Genomic DNA, 21,203 nt, shown 5'->3' with positions numbered 1-21,203 from the left:
ATAGGATTTGAATTATTCCAGAGAACGGGTTATTTTGTTGCTGTTGTTGTCTTGTTTGGGGTTTTGTTTTGTTTTGTTTTGTTTTGTTTTTTGGCCACGCTGCATGGCTTGCAGGATCTCACTTCCCTGACCAGGGATTGAACCCGGGCCACGGCAGTGAAAGGCCAGAACCCTGATCACTAGACCACTAGGGAACTCCTGAGAATGGGTTCGTAATCACTACATCATATACTTTTTGTCTTCAGTCATTTGATCATTCAGTCAAAATTACTCCATGCCTACCATGTGCCTTATGCCACCCTGGTGCTGGGAATAAAGAGGTAACACATCTCACTTGTATGGCATGATGCAGGTATTATACATGATACCTGCCTTCAAAAGGCTCAGAGTCTTGTGGAGGAGAGAGACTCAAAAACAATTGTAACATATGTGGAAAGTATAATGATTGGTCTATGCAAAGGGTGTTGTGGGAACACAAAGCTGGAGTATCCAACCTAGACTTGGAAAAAGGAGGTGTCAAGGAAGGTTTCTGATAAGAGGTGGGCCTAAAATGAGACCTATACATTAACTGGGTTAATTAGGTGAAAGTGGGCAGCCTAATTAGGTGAGGAGCAGGAAGTAGAGAAAGGAATCAGCGAGAAGATTCCAGTCAAAGGGAACAGCAAGGGCAGTGCACAAAGAAACAGCACAGTGCACATGAAGAAGCAGTTCAGGGCTGCTGCAACCTAAAGTATGAGGCAAAAAAAGAGGATGGAGATGCAGGCTGGTCCAGATGAAGCAGAGCCCTGGGTGACCAGTTGCAAAGCTCAAACGTTAGAAGCTCTAATGGATTTTGCAATTTAGTAAACAATAAATATTTGCTGAATAAATGAGAGAAAAGATTGGATGAATGGACGGATCCCCTTAAATATTATTAGCAGGACTTTGACTCAGTCAGATGTGTTTTCAAAGATCATTTGGGGGAGGAGTATAGGTAGTGTGGAGAATAGATAACGTCGGATATAGGATTAGAGCGGGGGATACCAGTTAGAAGGCCATCTAATTTCAGATCAAAGAAGATAAGGTCCAAAGTAAGACAATAATAGAGATAGGAAAAAGAGCAGAGATTTGAGAAATATTTAGGGGGAAAAATCAACAAGATTTAGTGATGGATGTGCTAAGAGTAAGTTCAGAGAAGACAGAATTTGAACAGTCTGTGGGACTCGCAGGCAGAGCTGTCCAGCAGGGTAGTCAGAGGTGAGCACGAAACTCAGAGGAGATCTAAGCTGACACTTCAATTTGGGAGCCTGCAGGAGGGAGTTAAAACCAAGCTAGTTGATGTGCTCACCTAGGCAGCGTGTACAGAATGAAAAGAACAATGGGCCAAAGTCACAAGTCTTGTAAACACCCAACATTTTAGGAGAGGAGGAAGAAGACTATCCACAGGAGAAATGACTGGTAAGAGAGGCACATGGAGAAACAGCTAGAATGTAAGCTCTTTAAAGGAAGGAGGCACTTTGACTTGTTCATCTCTATATCACAGTACATGTTTGTTGAATAAATCAGCTGAGTGTATTGTCCTGAGAAGCAAAGGAGTAGGGAGTGAAAGGTATCATCAAGTTTCAAAAGCAGCAAAGGAATCCAGTAATGACTGAAGAATGTCTATCTGGTTTGATAATCAATCACTAGTGACTACAGGATAAAATTTCAGGGGAATGACAGATCTGAAAACTAGACTGCAGAAAGGAACGGGAGGTGAGGAGTTGGAGACAGAATTTAGAATACTCTTTTAAAAGTTTGGATGAGAGGGGAAGAGAGTTACTGGATGAGAGCCAAAGGAAGATGGATCACTAGGAACTTTTTCTTTCTTTCTGGCTTGGGAGTGGGGTGGGTGGGGGGACACACACATGGATATGAGAAACCTGATCTTGACATAGACAAGGGCACAAAAGACAAATGAAAACAAGGTCTCATAGATGAAAATATAAAAGAAAGGTCAGAAGCAAAAATAAAGGAAATTGCTTTGATCAGGAGACAGCTCATCCTCTGATACTGAAGGAAAGGTAAAGATAGGTGTAATCTAGATGACTGTATGAAGGGAAGGCAGGGGCAGAAATTTGAGGGAGAGCACATCGGATGACCTCAATTTTCTCCCTAAAATAGTAGACAACAACAGAGTAAGGTGTTTGGGAGCTTGATAAACAGTTGAGGAAAATCAACATAAAATAGTGGATAACATCCAAGCCTCTAAAATCCAACTGCTCAAGTTCAAATCTTGCCTCCACCACCTACGGACTGTGCGACTTGTGGCCAGTTATTTAAGCTAAGTCTTTATTTCTTCAGCTGTAAAACGATATTAATTACTGCTCTACACCACAGCGTTGTCACAAGGGCTAAATTAAGAAGTTCAGTACCTGGCAAAAAACAAGCATTCAACACTACTATCACTCTTGTTAATAGTGAAGGTAGGATGAAAGCAAGAGCTAAGGAAATGTAAAACGATCATCCGAGAGCACTGACTGTGCAACTAAGGTGAAAGGGCACAAATCTGTTGTGTCTTCCCACGTGAAGAGTCCTGTCTCAAGTGTTCTAATGACGCCCAATATAAATCAAATTCTCAAAAGGCTCCAAACCTGGACCACATTAATTCCACATGGAAATTATATCCTTGCTTTGTTGAACCGCTATCACTGGTCTGCATGAGAAAAGGCTTGCTTCTTCTGGCCTTCCTGTAAGGCCTGTTGAGGACGCTGTGAAGGGCCCTCAAGTTCCTCTCATGGAGGTTTCTGGAGAAAACAATGTCCCTCCTGACAGGCTGCGCCGCCTCCTTGGGTTAGACAATGCCCATTCTCTAATCTTTCCTCTGCTTGTGTTCCGACCAAGCTAGGTACAGGTGTCAGGGGCACAGGTGAACGAACGCGAAGTGGGACGGAGGCCAACGTGAGCGCCGCCAAAACACGGCAGGCGGGAAATGGGAAGCCCAGAGCCCTAGAGCCCTAGAGCCCGAGGATGCTGCAACACCTGCAGGGAAAGAAGCCGTGAGAGCGTTATTCAGGGCACATCACCTCAGAGGCAATAGCGGACCCGGCCTGAGGCTCACTGCCACTGCTCCCAACCCGGCAGGCAGAAGAGGCAGGCCGATAAGCGCCTTACCTAGAAACGGCGGAGGCTGACAAGCTCACGTTACTCCTCCACTTCCGGCGCTGTGGGATGACGTCGCGAGACAGACTGGAGAGCAACCAGTGATTACCTGCCGACAGGGTCTCGCCCGATGCCCGGATCGGGAAGTGCCCGCCCCACTTGGACCCGTATTGGGCCACGGTCCAAGTTTGGATCTTGGCAGTTATCCCAAAGAGGACGAGCTTTCTCAGCATCACTCTATGCGAGAGCTGCTACCCCGTCACCACCTCTTAGTTTCTGAAATGGGAGAGACTTCAGGCTGCTCTCCTCTCGGTGGCCGTTTCTAGGCAGTCGTCCAGCCTCTGACATTCCCTTCATAAGGAAAAGCTCACTACTTTTAAGGCCACCTTTTGCGCTGTAGACAGTAGCTGCTTGTGGCCGCCCCCTTTCAAAGCTACAATCTGCTTTCTCCTATTCTGGGGGAGAAAGGACTGGAGGGGAGAAACCTTAGCGGAGAAACCTGCTAAGATTTTTTAATGCTGTCTTCACTAAATGAACTGGCTGAGGGGCAGTCAGGGAGGAGAGAAGCAGGATGTTGTAATGAGATGTGTTTACCGATTTTTACGGCAATTCCAAGATGTTCCCTAAGAGTCATATATTGCGATTATTCGAACGCATTCTGGCAGATGGAAAAACTCCTCTCTCATTTGGAATATCGTTTCCTTCCAAAGGAAAGCAGAGACTCAATGGTATGATGGAGATATCAGAGCTATAAAAACAGAGTGGGAGGATCTTCCAGGAAACACGTAAGGGAGACTTGCAGTTGTTAGCAGAGAAGATGCAGGTTTATATTAGGGTCACACCAGTAAGTGGAGGAGCACAGGAAGCTTCTCAGCGGCCACACAGGCCTCATGGCAGTGGAATGTGGTTCACATTGCTCGACGTAAAGAGAGGCTATTCTGGTGACCTGACCAGTTATTTCCTCAGAATTAAGCTTCTCTTAGCCTCTACTTCAACCTACCTGCCTATGTTGTGTCTTGCATTCAAAACTGGATTGGATTATTCTAATTGGATTATTCAACATATACTGTGCAAAAATGCCCAGCCTATTATGTCTAGCCCTTTCTCTATAGCATACTACCGGCCCAAGAAGCAGGGTCACATGGCATAATGCACGGCTTCAGGGCATGGCAGGCACAAAATTTTCAAGGACTCCAAAACCAAAGATTTATCACAAACACATATATAGAGATTAATAGAGAATAAGCCTGTGGTATTATCTAATGCAGTAGCCCTCAAAGTATAATCCTTGGATCAGTAGCAGTAGCCTCAAAACACTTGGGAACTTGTTAGAAATGCAAATTCTCAGTCCTCACCCCAGGCTTACTGATTCAGAAACTCTGAGGGGCGAGGCCCAGCAATATGTTTAACAAGCCCACCAGGTTATCCTAATATTGTACATGCTTAGATTTGAAATTCACTGATGGAAGGCAAAGGCTTCAAACCACACACTGTGATAAATGTGTTTTGTTAGTATACTCAGAGTTTTGGGGATTTTTGGTTTGGTTTGGTTTTTTCTTTTTTTCAAATAAAATTTTTTTTTCAATTTTTAATTGTGGCAAAATACAAATAACATAAAACTTACCCTCTTAAGTGTTTTTAAGTGTACAGTTCAGTAGTGTTAAGAATATTCACATTGTAGTGAAACCTATCTCCAGAACTTTTTTTTTTTTTTTGATTGCGTTGGGTCTTCGTTGCTGCACGCGGGCTTTCTCTAGTTGCCGTGAGTGGGGGCTACTCTTCGTTGCAGTGCACGGGCTTCTTATTGCGGTGCCTTCCCTTTTTGTGGAGCACGGGCTCTAGGCACGCGGGCTCAGCAGTTGTGGCGCACGGGCTTAGTTGCTCCGCGGCATGTGGGATCTTCCCGGACCAGGGCTCGAACCCGTGTCCCCTGCAGTGGCAGGCGGATCCTTAACCACTGCACCACCAGGGAAGCCTCCCAGAACTTTTTAAGCTTGAAAACCAAAACTCAAACAACTCCCCATTTCCTCCGCCCCCAACCCCTGGCAGCCACCATTCTACTTTAAGTTACAATGAGTTTGACCACTCCAGATACCTCATGTAAGTGAAATCATACAGTATTTGTCTTTTTGTGACTGGCGTATTTCACTTAGCATAATGTCCTCAAGGTTAATTCACTTGTAAGTGTCAAAACCTCTTTCCTTTTCAAGGTTAAAAAACATTCCATTGCACGTATACACCACACTATTCATCTGCTTCCACCTTTTGGCTATTATGAATAAGGCTGCTGTGAACATCGTTGTACAAGTATCTCTTTGAGATCCTGCCTTCAATTATTTTGTATATATACCCAAAATTGGGATTGCTGATTCATAATTCTGTTTTTAATATTTTAAGGGACCACCTACTGTTTTCCATAGCGGCTGCACCATTTTACATTCCCACCAGCAGTGCACAAGGGTTCCAATTTCTCTACATTCTTGCCAACACTTGTTATTTTCTGATTTGGGTTTTTTTTCTTTTAATAGCAGTCATCCTAATGGGTGTAAGGTAAGGTGATATCTCATTGTGGCTTTGATGTGCATTTCTCTAACGATTAGCGAAGTTGAGCATCTTTCCATATGTTTTTTGGCCATTTGTATATCTTCTTTAGAGAAATATCTATTCAAGTCCTTTGCCCATTTTTAAATCATGTTAGTTTATTGTTGTTGCATTGTAGAAGTTCTTTTAATCTTCTGGATATTAACCCCTTATCAGATATATGACTTGCAAATATTTTTTCCCATTTCATAGGTTGCCTTTTCACCCTGTCAACTGTGCCCTGCACAGAAGTTTTTTTTTATTTTTTTATTTTTTTTGGAGGGGGGGCTGCGTTGGGTCTTTGTTGTTGCGCACGGGCTTTCTCTAGTTGCGGTGAGCGGGAGCTACTCTTCGTTGTGGTGCACAGGCTTCTCATTGCAGTGGCTTCTCTTGCTGTGCAGCACGGGCTCTAGACAGCAGGCTCAGTAGTTCTGGTGCACAGGCCTAGTTGCTCTGCGGCATGTGGGATCTTCCCGGACCAGGGCTCGAACCCGTGTCCCCTGAATTGGCAGGCAGATTCTTAACCACTGCACCACCAGGGAAGCCCCAGAAGTTTTTAATTTTGATGTAGTCCAATTTATCTATTTTTACTCTTGCTGCCTATGCTTTTGGTACCATATCCAAGAAATCATTGGATGCTTTTCCCCTATGTGTTACAGTTTTAGGTCTCACATTTAGGTCTTTGATCCATTTTGAGTTTTTTTTTTTATGGTATAAAGTAAGCATCCAACATCATCCTTTTGCATGTGGATATCCAGTTTTCCCAACACAATTTGTTGAAAACACTGTCTTGCCTCCATTGAATGGTCTTGGAATACTTGTTGAAAATCATTTGACTACATATGCAAGGGTTTATTTCTGGGCTTTCTATTCTATTCCATTGGTCCAGTACCACCCTGTTTTGATTACTGTAGCTTTGTAATAACTTTTTAAATCAGGAGGTGTGAGACCTCCAACTTTGTTGGGGTTTTTTTCCTTTTTCCAAGATTGTTTTGGCTATTTTGCTCAGGGGGAGTAATTTTTTAAATTATAACAGTTAGAAATTAGAAAATCTTGCATGAAAATCAGGATTCTTGGTCTCCTGGGGAAAAAATCAAGAAATCCAGCAAATTCTGGCAACAAATAGTTGGAATTGGAGTGGCTGCCAAGTGCTCTCTAGTTGCCATTGTCTCCACCCACTCATTTATGTAACCTGTCCCGTCCCTTAAAGGCCCTTCTTTCGTTGATACTTTGAGACTCCTGGTCTAAGGGAAAGGCAGTTGGAACCAGAGGACCAACCTGGGGAGGCTGCAGTGGTCTGGTTCAGAGATTTTCTCAAAAGGAAAAATACAGAGTTCTGAGAGAAAATATAGCTAGGAAATTTTGTTTGTTTGTTTGTTGCAGGAGAGAGGGTAGAGTGGGAGGGGTTGGGGAGGGGTGTCAGGAAAGACCTATCTAAGGAAAGGACAATTAAACTGAGTCCAGAAAGATGAAAATGAAACAGACAAAACTTGGTAGAAGAATATTCTAGGTCTATAATCTAGACTGAGGAAAGGGCATGTACAAAAGCCCTACAGTAGGGCTTTTAGCATATTCTTTCAGGCATGACAGAAATTCAATGGAGCTCAAGAGTAGACTGTAAGAGGAAAACGGTGATATATGAGTGAGGGTCAGATAGTAAACCATTCAGGAACTGTATGTAAGCTCATCCTATAGTCAATGAAAAAACCCTAAAGAGTTAGCCAGGGAGCAACATTATTTGATTCTCATTTTATGAAGATTACTGTGGCTGCTGTGAAGAAGAACGGATTGGACGGGAGGATGAGAACAGAAAGGCTGAGAGCAGTTAGGAGTTTACTGATGTAGCACAAAGGATGTTGGCAGCCTGGACAAGAATACAGAAGTGGACTGATTTAAGAGCTATTTTGGAGGCAGTAGCAACTGGATAAGACAAGACATATTCTTCTCTGTAGGCCAACCGAGGTCAGATGGCAACTAATAGAAGTCACTTAGTGGGGATAGGACCAAAACCTAGTGAGCTACACATGTAGTTGCATCTTTCACATATCCAAAAACTTCTCACTGCAAGTACCTACGACTCTGCCTGAAGGCTTCCTCTGGCCCCAAGAGCCTTCTCTGACTGCATACAGGCCAGAAGGGATGGGATTTACACTCCTGGGAGTAGTGAAAATGATGTAAAGAAGTGAATGGGTAAACTTGTTTCCACACCCCTGGGGTGAAACAACTCTGAAGCATAAACTACTCTGTCTCCCAGAGGCTCTCCAGCCCCAGTTGTCTAGAGGGGTAACCTGTGCATTAACCCACCGGTACTGCTTCCCTCCCATCCCTGTCTCACTTCTCCACTCCCCTACTGATGCTTCCTGCCATCAGCTCCTAAACAAACTAACTGCACTCAAATCCTTGCCTTGTGTATGCTTCTGGGGGAATACAACCTACACACTCCTGCTGAATATTTTATTTATTTGTTTGTTTGTTTGTTTGTTTTTGGCCGCATTGGGTCTTCATTGCTGCGTGCGGGCTTTTCTCTAGTTGCAGCGAGCGGGGGCTACTCTTTGTTGTGGTGCGTGGGCTTCTCATTGCGGTGGCTTCTCTTGTTGCAGAGCACAGGCTCTAGGCACGCAGGCTTCAGTAGTTGTGGCACACGGGCTCAGTAGTTGTGGCTCACAGGCTCTAGAGCGCAGGCTCAGTAGTTGTGGTGCACGGGCTTAGTTGCTCCGTGGCATGTGGAATCTTCCCAGACCAGGGCTCGAACCCGTGTCCCCTGCATTGGCAGGTGGATTCTTAACCACTGTGCCACCAGGGAAGTCCCTGAATATTTTCTAATGATATTTTATTTCTCTTTTTTTGGTAAGTTAGTAACTCCTACTGCTTCCCAACTTTTTGATGTCACGACGCAAAGATAAAATTATATATGCAGATCATACTGGGGTCACCTTAAGGTCTATGAGGAACTTGGTGAAAAAAATCATTATATTTTCTTTATAATTATATGTGATAAAAATTTAAAATAGACCATTTGAGAAAATAACATTGATTCTGGCTAAATATCCAAATAAAATATTTTAAAATTTTTCATGAGAAACTTGACGGTGTTTCTGTGAATATTACCTTTTTGACATTAGGTTTCATGGTGAAATAGCTATGTCATTTCTGATTAAGTTTTTAATGATAATCTTTTTAAATTCTTAGAGTCACACCCATAATTGACGCACCAGTAGAGAAGTTGTTCTATACATCAGAGTAAACATGCTAATGTATCCATAAACTATACCCTGCAATTAACTTTAAAATTTTCCACCTATAATTTACACTTTGTTTTCAACTCCTACTTTCAATACTAGTTAACCTCTCCCACTATGTGTTGATTTCATAGCTTAACTCTCTCAAGAATCTAACTTTGCAAGAGTTTAGGGGATCATCACTGTAATCCCAAGGACTAACATTCATACTATTGATGGTTCCTGTTAGAACTTTCATTTCAATTCACCAATTCTTATTTGTGTAAATTGCAGATGTTGTGGTGGTCTCTCCTAAAATTTCTTATAAACATACTAATTCTAACTTATCCTGCTTACCTTCTACCATCTCTTCATTGCCAGCCTTGTACGAGCAATGCTGAACTTCTTACCCTTCCACCCCCTCCTCCTCAGTACTCTAGAGAGATAGATGAGCTATCCCTGCTAAGCCCTGGCACAGCTGTAATACTCTATTGCATTCCTTGATGTTCATGCTATTTCCTCTGGAATGTTCTTCCTTATTTTCTCCCTAATTCACTCCAGCCCCCTCCAATCCATTTACATGCAACTAGAGAAAATATTTCAAAACACAAATCTGACTAAACTCAGTAACTTTTAGTCTTACTTTTGAACGAGATGTTATCTATCTCTCAGAATCCTATCTACCACTTTTTCCTTGTCTATCCACATACCCAACACAGGGAATTTCTTTCAATTTTTTGAACCCGTTCAGTCAAGGTTCTCTGGTTGGAAGCTGGAAAAGTACTCTAGCTAACTTAAAGACTGATGCAGCTGCCCTTGGTACCATTCCCAAACCATATGAATCTTGTACTATCCAGGCCCTCAACCTCACAATTACACAGAGTTAACAGTAACTCCAGAACAGGAGGGCCTGGGCTCCTGGCATTGTCAAGATCAGTTCTTCCCTCTGGTCAAGTAGGAGGGATGTGGATTTAGGAGCCCACATGGACACCTGCATCCCATTAGAGGCCAAGATTCTCCAGGGTCTTGGCCTCTAGCCAGATGAAATCAGAGAAGCTCTAGCTTTCCATTGCTTGGTACATTTTTTCATTCATTCAACAAGTATTTTTGAGTAGCTTCTACATGTCAGGCATTGTTTTAGGTGCCAGGGCCTATACCACAGTGAAGAAAATAAAGCTCCTACTTTCAAGGAGCTTACAATCTAGTGGGGAGAAGCAGACCATAAAAAAGAAATATATGGATAGGGACTTCCCTGGTAGCGCAGTAGTTAAGAATCCGCGTGCCAATGCAGGGGACATGGTTCAATCCCTGGTCCGGGAAGATCCCACATGCGCAGAGTAACTAAGCCCATGTGGCACAACTACTGAGCCTGCCCTCTAGAATCCATAAGCCACAACTACTGAGTCCACGTGCCACAACTACTGAAGCCCACGCACCTAGAGCCTGTGTTCCACAACAAGAGAAGCCACCGCAATGAGAAGCCCGCGCACCGCAACGAAGAGTAGCCCCTGCTCGCCACAACCAGAGAAAGCCCACGTGTAGCAACGAAGACCCAACGCTGTCAAAAATTAATAAATTAAATAAATTTTTAAAAAAAAGAAGAAATATATGGGTCATGTGGGGATAAACGTTATAAAGAAAAAGCAGGATAGAAAGTGATGAGGATATTTTGTTTATTGTGGAAGGCTTTTTTTTGAGTACAGACCTAAAAGAACAAAGGAAGCCATTAGATATCTAGGTGGGAAGGGAAACCATCAAAGGATTTTAATCAGAGGAGTGACTTTTTGAGCCCCGCCACCTCCAACCACCACAGAGTGACATATTTTTTAAAGGGTACATATTTTTTAAAGAGTCATTCTAATTATTTTATGGCACCAGGATCTTAAAGAGAGGGAATGGTTTACAACCTGCAGTTTCTTCAAACCTCAATGTCTATATCCATTCAACAATCGCTTGGAGTGCGTCCTCTGTATTTGGCAGTGAGCTAGGTGTTGAGGACAGAGAAGGCAACAAGCCAGACCCAGCCCCTCCCTTTAAGGAACGTTCAGTGCTGGGAGCTCAGTTCCAGCACATACTCAGCTTTCAAAGACTCACTTTTGAGCTCTTCTGCTCTCCTGAACTTGTCCGTGTCCTTCAGATACTGACCTACCTGCGATTTCTCCCATTTGTCTTTCTCACTATACTTCAGACTGGATGCCCAGTGGCATTTTCCTGACCGTGGTTTGGCTCCTCTTGACAACAAATTTGTATATCTATACTTTTACACTATTCAGACAACCCTGGGACCCTCCTACTTTGTCACTCTTTTCACTAGCAAAGATCCAGCTCTGCACATCAAAATAACACAGTTTAATTAAATTTACTCTTTCTTTCTTCACCATACTTTCAATGAGAGTAAAACATCTATTTAACATAGAATAATATTGGCCTAAATTATATGGCCTGTAACAGAAGTTTTTAACCACTCTCCAAAGGACTTTCGATACAGAAGACACCTCACTTCCCACATATGTGACTTCTCCCTGATGTCTCAGAGATAGGGGATATGGCATACGTGATTAAGGAGAAGAAAGGACAAAAAAATTTTTTAGAAAACATAGATTTAGTCTTTCTCTCTATGGCAGTCTATTACTTTTCTACACCCTATTGATTCTCTCCTCTCAGAATTCTTGCCCTTGTATAGTCCCCTCCCACACTGACTCTGGTCTTGGCCAAGGAACTGGCTTTGGCCAAAGGGACATTAAGAAGTAGGATGTGAGGGCTTCCCCGGTGGCACAGTGGTTGAGAGTCCGCCTGCCAATGCAGGGGACACAGGTTCGTGCCCCGGTCCGGGAAGATCCCACATGCCGCGGAGCGGCTGGGCCCGTGAGCCATGGCCACTGAGACTGCGCGTCCGGAGCCTGTGCTCCACAATGGGCGAGGCCGCAACAGTGAGAGGCCTGCGTACTGCAAAAAAAAAAAAAAAAAAAAGAAGAAGAAGTAGGATGTGAGCAGAGCCTTGATAAGTGCCTGCACATTGTGGCCTATCTTTTCGGGGTGCTTCTCTTCAGAACCCAGCTGCCAGGCTGTGAGAAGCCCAACTTAGCCACATGAAGAGATCCTATGAAGGAGTACTGGGGTCCTGGTCAACAGCCCCAGATAAGCTCCCAGCCAACAGACAGTATGTGAGTGATCCAGCTTGGATGGACCCTCCAGCCCTAGTTGAGCAATCTCAGTAGTCACCACACAGAACAAACATGAGCTATCTCTGATAAACCTTGCTCTAATTGCAGAATTTTGAGCAAGAAAATTACTGTTGTTATTTTAAGCCACCAATGTGGGGGGCATTTTGTCATACAGCATGAGATAACAAGAACACTCTTCTTTAAAAAAAAAAAAAGAGGTGCTGTTTTCTACTGTATGTTGGAATTCTTAAGACTAAAATGCCTGAACCCTGGGTCAAGGTTCAACTTCCCTAATAAGAGAGATGCTGGTGTACAATTAATTATACTGGTGTAATTGTTAGTTTAACGTCTGCGGCCCCATTCATCTGTAAGCTCCATGAGGGTTATGTCTATCATGGTCAACATTGTTTCAATGACCTAGAAAAGACCCTACCACATAGTAGGCACTCAATCAATATTTTAGTAAGTCAATATTATGTTGATTTACTAGCTATATTAGTTCTTCTGTTCGAATAGGACAGTAATACTTGTTATTTTATTATTATTATGAGCAAACATTATTATATAATGTTTACTACATGTAGACACTATTCTAAGCAATTTACATGTATCATCAAATTTAGTCCTCACAATAACCCTATGAGCTTGGTTCCATTATTATCCTTTTTTACAGATGAGGAAACTGAGGCACAGAAAGAATAAGTAACTTGTTTGTCATGGGACCAGGATTCAAACCCAGGGAGTCAGCTTCCAGAGTCTATATTCTTTGCCACTGCACTGCCCCTCCCAGTTTCCTGTCCTAGCCCTGGCAGTGTCATTGCTGTTGAAGCAAGAACAAGGAAAGGTTTCACACCAGAAGATGAAGAGTTCCCTCATCATGATGAAGACACCCCTGTGATTATGCAGGTGGAAAGCTGCACAGAGGGACCGCGTTCCTGCTCTAAAACACCTTTACAATGTCAATGACAACAAGAAGATGACAGACAGGAATGAGAGATGGTGACACACACCAGGAAGAAAACCCTTATACCAGGGCCTAACCCAAGCCTCTAACTCTGCCAGCTAAAGTGACTGAACTCCAACTCGTGAGCTCAGCTCAACCCCCGTCACCCTACAGGACTATAAGGAGCCCTGAGTCAGGAGCTGCTAGCCCAGCGCTGAGTCTCTTTTAATGCCAGTGCCCCTGTGACTTGTTACTGGGTCTTCCTTATGCTCAGCACACAGACCAATGACAAAGGCCCAATGTGGCACCATCACCAACTCTGCCTCTGCTCTGAAGAACAGCCTGGATGTGGGAGTCTGGATCTAAGCCAGTAGCACTGTGAAGGTCACTAGCAAACTGACCTCCCAGTTTGATGAGTACTTTCTTGACCCAAAACTACCACTACCACCACCAGCAAGTGTGTACACCCACACACAAATGGCCCAGCCTCACTCCCCTATTTGGAGAAGACATGATAAGTTTAATATTAAAACTGAAATGGCGGGCTTCCCTGGTGGCGCAGTGGTTGAGAGTCCGCCTGCCGATGCAGGGGAAATGGGTTTGTGCCCCGGTCTGGGAGGATCCCACATGCTGTGGAGTGGCTGGGCCCGTGAGCCATGGCCGCTGGGCCTGTGCGTCCGGAGCCTGTGCTCCGCAACGGGAGAGGCCACGACAGTGAGAGGCCCACATACCGCAAAAAAAAAAAAAAAAAAAAAAAAAAAAAACTGAAATGGCAATTTACCCCAACAGTAGAAGAAATATTTCATAACTGCATCGCTTGATAGCTAAAAAGGGGTGCAGAGTTGGGGAGCAGGACGTTAGGTCTTGGTAATCAGAGGGGCCTTTTAGAGGGAGCCTTTGAACTATGTCTTCTCCATTTGACATTCACTCAACAAATACTTTTTGACACCTGCTATATGCCAATAACTGTACTAGGTGTGAGAAATAAAATGTTGTGAAGCCATGATCACTGAGAGTGCTCCACCTCAGAAACAGTGCTTTAACCCATGAATCCCTTTTTGGTGTGCTGCCATCAGGCTGTAAGAGGCATCCTTGTGAACTAGACACCCTGTCAGGGATGCTGTCAAGGACACTGCTCCTCATATAACATAATGTTCTCTTCATGAGCATCCCTGGGAGACAGTCCAATCTGATCTCAATTCTGGGAACAGTTTTACTTCTCCAGAGTAACAGGTTTGTTTTTTACCTAGGGACACCACGAACTGTAGGACCAACGAGGCTGTCAGCTTAGAGACAAATTCATGGCCCAGCTGTAGCAAATGTGAAGGTCATTCCTATCTGCATTTTTAGCTTTGTCCCTGGCTCTATTTTGTCTCTAGCCATGTTTTTATTTCTTCTCTGCACTTTTAATTTATGGCATCGTGTGTGTGTGTGTGTGTGTGATTTTTTTGTTTCAGAGATTTTTCTTGTATCCTTGGAAATGTCTATGAACACTTTCTAAAAGAAGACATTGGCATCAATGTTTATAATACATTATATACATTTACATAAATGCTATGATAGAAGTGTATCTACAGGGTGATGTTAGCACACAAGAGGGCTTATAAATCAGTCAAAAGCATCAGAGGAGACCTTGCATAGGGGTCATTGCTTGAGCTGAATTCTTATTTTGTATTGTTCTTTGTTTCGTTGAGGATCTTGTAGAGTTTATTCACAATGCAACAATTGTTAAACAAAGTTAAGTTGTTACCTAGTGCAAGACGATAATAAAAATCTGGCAGAGTAAATTTTTGACATCATATCATGGGTTCATGGGACACCACAGAAATATTTTACAATAGATTGAGGCTACTTCCACAAGAGTTTCATTTCATCAATTTTTTCTGACAAAAAGATCATGAGCAAAAATAATTCATATTTACATCAGAATTTACATGCAGAGAAAGAAATTAAGGTGGGATATCAAACTTAAGTTAGAAGATATTTGATAGCAAAGTGAGGTGAAGAATTAAAATAGTTATTTAGAAGACATATATACACAAAATGTTATCAACTGGATTATTCAAATAAATGAGGACAAACAGGATTTGGGAGTTTAAATTATCAAGATCAATAGTCTCCATGTGGAAGGGATATTAAAAATCATTTAGTTCAGTTGCATACCTGTGCAGCAGTGTTATTCCTTAATTCTTTATTCCATCTTGCAGGTAGGCCCCCCAGCCTTGGATGGTCCATGGATTGTGCGGTTGCCTGTATGAGAACAGAGTGAGAGAAAGAATAGCTGCTGACACATTGTTTTATGTGTGCTGGGTCAGCAGATTATTTTTAAATACACTCAATTTGAGCTCTTTTTTCCCCTCTTTTCTTAAAAAAGAGTTCTAGCAATATAAAAACTCATATTGACCAACTGTATATAGAGGACCTGAAGAAATAGGTCAAGATCTCATGGATGAAGCATTTCACAATTTACAAAAAGACAGCAATAAACATGTTTACTGCACATCTTTTCATTTTCAATGGCATGAAAAATTACAACCATCTTTCTTCAGGTTAAAAAGAAAGAACGAAAAAGTAAACTAGCTATACTCCATGACCTCTTTCAACAATCTATAAGGCCTGGCGCTTTAAAGAGGATACTGTTCTGCCTTGCATTGGGGAAAATTGTTGACTTTTAACTTAGAATGACTAAAGAAAATGCATTGCTATTTTCCCCCCTCTTCCTATCAGAATTTTTTTTAAGCAAAATTATCTGAAAATTGCTCACTGCTGAGCAGAAAGGCTACTCTGAACTCAGCAATTAGTCACTGACATTTCCTGCAGGAGGGCAGCCCAAGCAGGCAGAAAAACCACTATAGTGCTAAGCTGGATGTTCCATGAGGGCAGGAACCATCTCTGCTTCTTCACAACTATCTACCTGGTGCCTGGCTTAAAGTCTGGCACGATGCATATTCATTCATTCACTCATTCCATAAACTTGTATTGAGTACCTTCTCTGTACCAGGCAGTGTTCTATATGCCTGGGATACATCATAAAACAAAACAGACAAAGATCTCTATCTAAATGAAACTTTACTTCTCTTGGGAAGAGGGTATAGCGGGAAGAGACAATAGGTAAGTAATTTGTTGTGTCATGAGTGTGAAGTTATATAAAAAAGTTAAGGGGGATTGGGAGTGCTAAAGAGGAAGAGCAGATTGTGATTTTGAATAGGGTAGACACTGTAGGCTTCATTGAGAAGGTGATATTTAAACAAAGCCTCGAGGCAGGTGAGATGCTCAATACACACTTGTTGATTAAACAAATGAATGAGACCAAAGTTAAGGAAGCAGAAAAGTACAAATGATGTTCAGGAGGTGGTGAGAAAATGAGTTGAGAAGGTAGGCTGTTGGAGATGAAACTGGGAAGGAGATGGGAGGCTCACTAAGAAGGGTGCAGAGCTAAAGGGTAGGAATTTACAAAATTTAGAGTTTACAAAGAACTTTCACTTATAATCCTATTTAATTCTCACATTCCCAGTAAAGTTAGTTTCGTCTCTACTTTACCAATAAAGAAACTATACTCAGAGAAGCTTGGTAATTTTCCCAAGATCACACAGAGATACAAATTAAGAGTAAAATTTTATGTAAATTTTTTAAATTATACACCCTGTAGAACAACCAATAGATTGTGAGTGCTCAACAAAAAAATTAAAGAATAGTAAACTAACAGCCTATTTTGAATGTGTATCGTATTACTGGCAACAGAAAATATGCAGCTGCAAATCTATTTCTTTCATAAATGCCTCTCTTTTTACTTGTATAAACTTTTGCAAACTTTTGCTTTCAGATTCAATCCATTTCTCTTACAAACACAATACTTTGTGACTTGATTTTCATGAATAAAAATATTATTTCTCAGTTATACAAGAAATACATGAATACTTTCTTTAAAAGGTTAAAGTCCCCACCCGGTGGCCACCCTCCACCCTGGTCCTCAACATCAGAGATAAGTAAGTACTATCAGTTCTGATTGTATCCTCCTGCTCTTTTTCTATGAATACTTGTATATCCAAGTGTTGCCTGAATATCCACACTCGGTTGTTAATATGTTTAAAACTGAACTCATTATTGTCCCCTCAAAGCTAACCTGGTCCTCTGATTTCCTGTGTCAGTGAATAGTATTACCCCATCAGAAACTTTACATTCCATATTTTATCCGCCCACTCACCTATCTCATCTAATCATCAATCAATCCCTGTAGGTATACCTCTTTAATATCTTGCATTATCACTCTTCTCCAATCCTACTCCCACAGCTTTAATATTGGCCCTCTTTGCCTACTGCTTCTACTGCAAGGCCAGATTCATGGCTGTGTGATGTGCAGTCACACAGGGTCTCATGCTTAGAAGAGCCCCATGCTAGGTTTAAGGCTCTGCTGTCACTGTCTCGAATTTCTCAATAATCTTTTTTTTGGCTGTGCTGCACGGCTTCCGGGATCTTAGTTCCCCAACCAGGGACTGAACCCGGGCCGTGGCAGTGAGAGCACCAAGACCTAATCACTGGACTGCCAGGGGATTCCCATCTCAAAAATTTTTGACAAGGGACCCTATGTTTTCATTTTGCACTGAGTCTTACAAATTATATAGCCAGTCCTGTACAACTGTAATAGCATCCTAACTGGTATCCATTTTCCCAGTATGGCCCTGCTGCAACCCACCCTCCACAATTCTGTAGGGAATTAAAAAGAAGACATTCCATTGGAATTGGATCAAGCAATACAGGGCACAGACGTCTCCCCTTTTCGAGGCTAAGAAGTCTAAAATACAACTTTAAATTGAAAAGATGAATTATAGAAGAATGAAAGTTCCATATAACCAAGGATCTAACCACATTATCTATAAACACTTTTGTATTACAAGTACTTAGGGAAGATGGCCAAAGTAAATACAAGTCTCTGTGAAGCCAGAATGGTAAAGACCACAGGCTTTGCATTCAGAAAGACTGGGTTCAAATTCCAATTTGACCACTTAATGTGTGACTTTCAGGAAGTTACTCAAATTCACTAATTTTTATTTCATATTGATAAAACAGAGAAAATTATCTGTCAGGACTTCAGTGAGACTCACAAAATAACAGGGAACCAGTTAAGTTCAACAAACACTACTACTCTGTGCCAGACCATGCCTTCATGCTGACGATATCAAGATGAATATGACTTCCTTCTGAAGCGTACAGGATGGAAAAAGGTGGCGGGGGTGGGGGGAGAGTAACTTCACAATATGGAGAAATCTGGCAAATGCTACCTCAGCCAGGTGATCAAGGTCAACATCAACAGTGATGAGTCATGTTCACAGTATGTACCTTGGATACATGATGAAACTAGCAATTTACCTCTGTGGTCTTTCTCCCCAAAAGCCATAAACCCAGCCTATCCATGAAAAAAACATGAGACAAATCCATATTGAAGGACAGTCTACAAAACACCTGGCCAGTACTCCTTAAAACCGTCAAGGTTATCCAAAATAAAGAAAATCTGAGAAGCTGTCACAGTCAAGAAAAGCCTAAAGAGACATGATGACTAAAAGTAATGTGGTATTCTGGATGGGGTCCTGGAACAGAAAAGGGACCTTAAGTAAAAACTAAGGAAATCAGAATAAAGAATGGATTTTAAAAAGGAAAAAAAATTGTAACTTTGTATGGTGATGAATGGTAACTATACTTACTGTGGTGATCATTTTTCAGTGTATACAAATATCAAATCAGTCTGTTGTACACCTGAAACTAATATAATATTATATGTCAACTATACTCAATTTAAAAAAAGAATGGGCTTTTGTTAATAATAATGTAACAATTTTAGTTCATTAGTTGTGACAACTGTACCATTTTTATTAAGAAGCTGACAACAGGGAAAACTGGGTGCCAGGTATACAGGAACTCTCTGTACTATCCTCGCAACATTTCTGTAAATGTAAAACTATTCTAAAATTAAAAGTTTATTTAAAACATAACAGGCGGGCTTCCCTAGTGGTGCAGTGGCTGAGAGTCTGCCTGCCGATGCAAGGCACACAGGTTCGTGCCCCGGTCCGGGAAGATCCCACATGCAGCGGAGCGACTGGGCCCGTGAGCCATGGCTGCTGAGCCTGTGCATCCAGAGCCTGTGCTCTGCAACAGGAGAGGCCACAACAGTGAGAGGCCCGCGTACCGCAAAAAAAAAAAAAAAATTAATTAAAAAAATAAAATAAAATAAAAAGTAACAGGGCTTCCCTGGTGGCACAGTGGTTAAGAATCCACCTGCCAATGCAAGGGACACAGGTTCAAGCCCTGGTCCAGGAAAATCCCACATGCCGCGTAGCAACTAAGCCTGTGCACCACAACTACTGACCCTGTGCTCCAGAGCCCACGAGCCACAACTACTGAGCCTACAAGCCACAACTACTGAAGCCCAGGGGCGCCTAGAGCTCATGCTCCGCAAGAAAAGAAGCCACCACAATGGGAAGACCACGCACCGCAACGAAGACCCAACGCAGCCAAAAATAAATAAATAAAATAAATAAATTTTTAAAAATAAAATAAAATAAAAAATAACAACTGGGGGTTGGGGGTTGAAAGGGAGAACAGTTCATAAAGAAGACTGAGACAATGTGTAGTCACAGAGATAAGAGGAGAACCAGAACAAATTGGTGACACTCAAAAAAATTCCAGCCCCACTAGGCCCCATAGTCAATTAAAAACTAAATGTTGCAAGAAATTTAAATTAATTCATACAAGCATTTAAACTAGAATTTTAGCTAGAATTTACTTTCCATTTTGTACTTTCTAATAAAATTTTTCTTTCCTTTTTAAAGAAAAAAAGTATAGCAGTAATTCTACACACCCAAAACTCAACTCATCTTTCTTCCCCTCCAACTCTGCCCCCACCACAGCTTCCTCTTCCTCCTCTTTCAGGTCTCCTCATCTCAGGAAGGGCATCTCCAACCTCTTGCTCAGGCCATAAAGCTGGAAGTCAGCCATGACTCCTTCTCCATCAACTCTGCATCCAGTCAAAGCGACCTGCAGATGCTACCTCTATACTTATATTTCCCTCCCTCTCCATTTCTATTGTGTAGGCCTTACGAATTCTTTTTTTGTTTTGTTTTGGGTTTTTTTGTTTCTGTTTTTGTTTTTGTGTTTTTGGCCACACTGTGCGTCTTGCAGGATCCTAGTTCCCCAACCAGGGGTCAAACCTGTGCCCCCTGCAATGGAAGCATGGAACCCTAACCACTGGACCACCAGGGAAGTCCTGGCCTTACCAATTCTAATCTAATCTCTCATCATAAAAGCTTCCTATGAATCCATCCTCCACATTAGCATCCAAATGGTTGTTCTAAAATGTAAATATGATCAAATCATCTGTAAAACAAGGTTGATATGATTAAAATATGACAACATTTATAGAGAGTGCCTGACAGGCACTCCCCCCAAAAAAGTCAGCTGTTAGAGGGTATATCACCCCATCCCTAAAATCTTCCAGGATCTCTCAAGAGCTTTCAAGATAAAATTCAAGCTTCTAGCATAATTCTCAGGCCCTTAAGAAATTGGCTCCTACCATGCCTCCAGTCATCTCCAGCTATCTCCATGGATACTTGTGATCTGGCAAGAGTTACAAAGCACACCACTGAAATAAAATATAATGGTAAGAAAAGAGACCATTCGTGATAGAAACAAAAAGACAATGTCTAATAACATCTTTAAGAAGAAATGATCAGGACCTGGTTTAAAACAAAAAGCATACAGTAATCAAAACAGTTTGGTATTGGTACAAAAACACAGATATGGATCAATGGAACAGAATAGGGAGCCCAGAAATAAATCCACACACCTACAGTCAATTAATCTTCAACAAAGGAGGCAAGAATATAAAGTGGGGAAAAGTCTCTTCAGCAAGTGGTGCTGGGAAAGTTGGACAGCTGCATGCAAACCAATGAAGTTAGAACACACCCTCACACCATGCACAAAAATAAATTCAAAATGGCTTAAAGACTTAAACATAAGACATGACACCATAAAACTCCTAGAAGAGAGCATAGGTAAAACACCCTCTGACATAAATCTTACAAATGTTTTCTTAGGTCAGTCTCCCAAGGCAATAGAAATAAAAACAAAAATAAACAAATGGGACCTAATCAAACTTACTAGCTTTTGCACAGCAAAGGAAGCCAT

The 21,203-nt window shown here is 42.0% G+C and overlaps 1 protein-coding gene across 7 annotated transcripts in view; it reads right to left on the bottom strand.

The window, feature by feature from the left end:
- The window catches only part of APTX (aprataxin), an 82,321-nt gene that overhangs the window by 56,058 nt on the left and 5,060 nt on the right, over positions 1-21,203 (bottom strand). For 3 of the 7 annotated variants that reach the window (XR_014016031.1, XR_014016032.1, XM_081236625.1), the window contains exon 1: positions 2,613-2,976. Coding sequence is in view for 2 of the 7 variants with exons in the window: in XM_081236625.1 (XP_081092751.1) it covers positions 2,613-2,680 (68 nt within the window). In the remaining 5 variants the exon portion in view is untranslated. The other 4 variants (XM_081236624.1, XM_081236622.1, XM_081236623.1 and 1 more) reach the window with 4 other exon arrangements.

This window comes from Mesoplodon bidens (assembly GCF_964165515.1).
Source record: "Mesoplodon bidens genome assembly, chromosome: 6".
Taxonomy (NCBI): domain Eukaryota; kingdom Metazoa; phylum Chordata; class Mammalia; order Artiodactyla; family Ziphiidae; genus Mesoplodon; species Mesoplodon bidens.
The sequence above is the reverse complement of the archived record's forward strand: the minus strand, read 5'-3'. Positions and strand labels throughout refer to the sequence as shown.